We start from the raw sequence: 1,710 nt of genomic DNA on the forward strand, positions 1-1,710 counted from the left end.
TGCCGAGTTTGGCGCAGACGTCGAAGTTCATGGCGGTGGTTGATACGTTGTCGACGCATTCGCCGGATGAAGAGTATATAGGAGAAAGACAACAGCCGTCGATATGGACCGGAGATGCGGAGATCGTTGACGCGTTTTATGGGTTTGCGGCGGAGATAGGAAGGATAGAGAAAGAGATTGAGAAAAGGAACTCTGATCCTGACCGTAGAAATAGGTGTGGGGCTGGTGTTTTGCCTTATGAGTTGTTGGTTCCCAGTTCTGAGCCTGGTGTTACCTGTAGAGGTGTTCCTAATAGTGTATCCATATAATTCTGTGTAACCAAATTTTAATTTGGCAAGTAACTAACTAAATGTATAAAATTATTATAAATAATTGATTTTCTAATATTTACGTAGTTTTGGAAACCTATACGTAACGTATATATATATATATATATATATATATATATGCCAGTATAAAATGACTTGTAAATGTTATTATATATTCGAAATAGAAATATTTCAGTGGGTTGAGACAAATTAAAAGAAAAACATTCAATGATGATATTTATTATGAATTTGGAAGTACAATAATGTGTTTTTTCCCATAACGTTCGAGTACATGTGATGTGTTATTTGTAAACAGAGGATATAATTGCAAAATGAATCCGAAGTTGGGCCTGAAATGTGGCATGGCTTCTTTATGTTTCTGACCTAACTTGGGTCTCAAACTATCCTTTTTTCACAACATTGAGATATAAAGTTGCAACTTCGTTATTCTCTTTCTAGGAACTCAAACTAGAGACACTCAGTGTCAGTCGCTTAAGATTGAAGACAAATGTTTCTTCTTTGGCTTTAAATTTAACTTGGACCTGAAGACATAATTTCATTGGCAGTATACGTACGTATATAGGAACTTTGAGTTGGCAACGGGTGATACACTGTTGTCTTAGCTTCCTTTAGTTGAACCTGAACAAACGATGGAGATTCACAATCGAGCTGGACTTATTTAATTATGATGTAAAGAAGAAGACAAAATGAAGAGACAGTATAATTTATATCGACCAGTGGCGCTCTCATGCGAGAGGAGAGGACATATATACTTCTTAAACAGCCGTAATAATTTAGCTCAATTTAGTCTTTTTCCTATTCTCGTTTACTTTCTTTACGGTTTCTAATTTGCATTGAAAAATGAACATATATAGCTAAGATCGGATTGTAAATCTAGATGTCGAAACGCTTCCATGCAATTTGCCACGTTTAGATGATATCAACACCGGTTAAAACACTTCAACCGTAGATAACCGTAATAAACCAAATTGGTTAAACTCTGTTTTCAAATTTAAAAGCACACTCTCTCTCGCCACACACCACCACCTTTGTCTCTGCAAAAAAGAAGGTTCTTCATCAGACTTTTTATAAAAATGGCGTCGATGAAAGACGTTCATCTCTTCCGTCGTTATCTCTCAATCGTTCTCAGTCTCTTTCAAAGCCTGTTTCCATGTTTCTTCGATTTCCCCATACTCATCAAAATCGCTGACTCGTTCTTATCTCTGTATTTCTTGGTTTTCTGCGATCTCCGACCTGTAACCGTCGATCTAGACGACGGAGAAACCACTGTCCATTTCTGGATCTCCGGGCACCGTAGAATCTCCCGTCCCAATCTCGTCATGCTCCACGGATACGGTGGAAACTCCAAATGGCAGTTCGTTCACCAAGTCTCCGATCTCTC

General features: G+C 38.0%; 2 protein-coding genes across 2 annotated transcripts in view; both read left to right on the plus strand.

Moving 5' to 3' along the window:
* Nucleotides 1-386, plus strand: part of LOC104775852 (lipoxygenase 3, chloroplastic-like) — a 6,635-nt gene extending 6,249 nt beyond the window's left edge. Inside the window, exon 10 of the mRNA XM_010499788.2 lies at nucleotides 1-386. This exon is cut by the window's left edge and continues 31 nt beyond it. Within this exon, the coding sequence (XP_010498090.1) occupies nucleotides 1-308 (308 nt within the window). The 3' untranslated portion in view covers nucleotides 309-386.
* LOC104775854 (lipase 1-like) overlaps nucleotides 1,336-1,710 on the plus strand; it is a 7,726-nt gene continuing 7,351 nt past the window's right edge. Inside the window, exon 1 of the mRNA XM_010499793.2 lies at nucleotides 1,336-1,623. Coding sequence (XP_010498095.1) covers nucleotides 1,403-1,623 — 221 coding nt within the window. The 5' untranslated portion in view covers nucleotides 1,336-1,402. The remainder of the gene's footprint in view (nucleotides 1,624-1,710) is intronic.

The sequence above is a fragment of the Camelina sativa genome, chromosome 3 (genome assembly GCF_000633955.1).
Source record: "Camelina sativa cultivar DH55 chromosome 3, Cs, whole genome shotgun sequence".
NCBI classification, from domain to species: domain Eukaryota; kingdom Viridiplantae; phylum Streptophyta; class Magnoliopsida; order Brassicales; family Brassicaceae; genus Camelina; species Camelina sativa.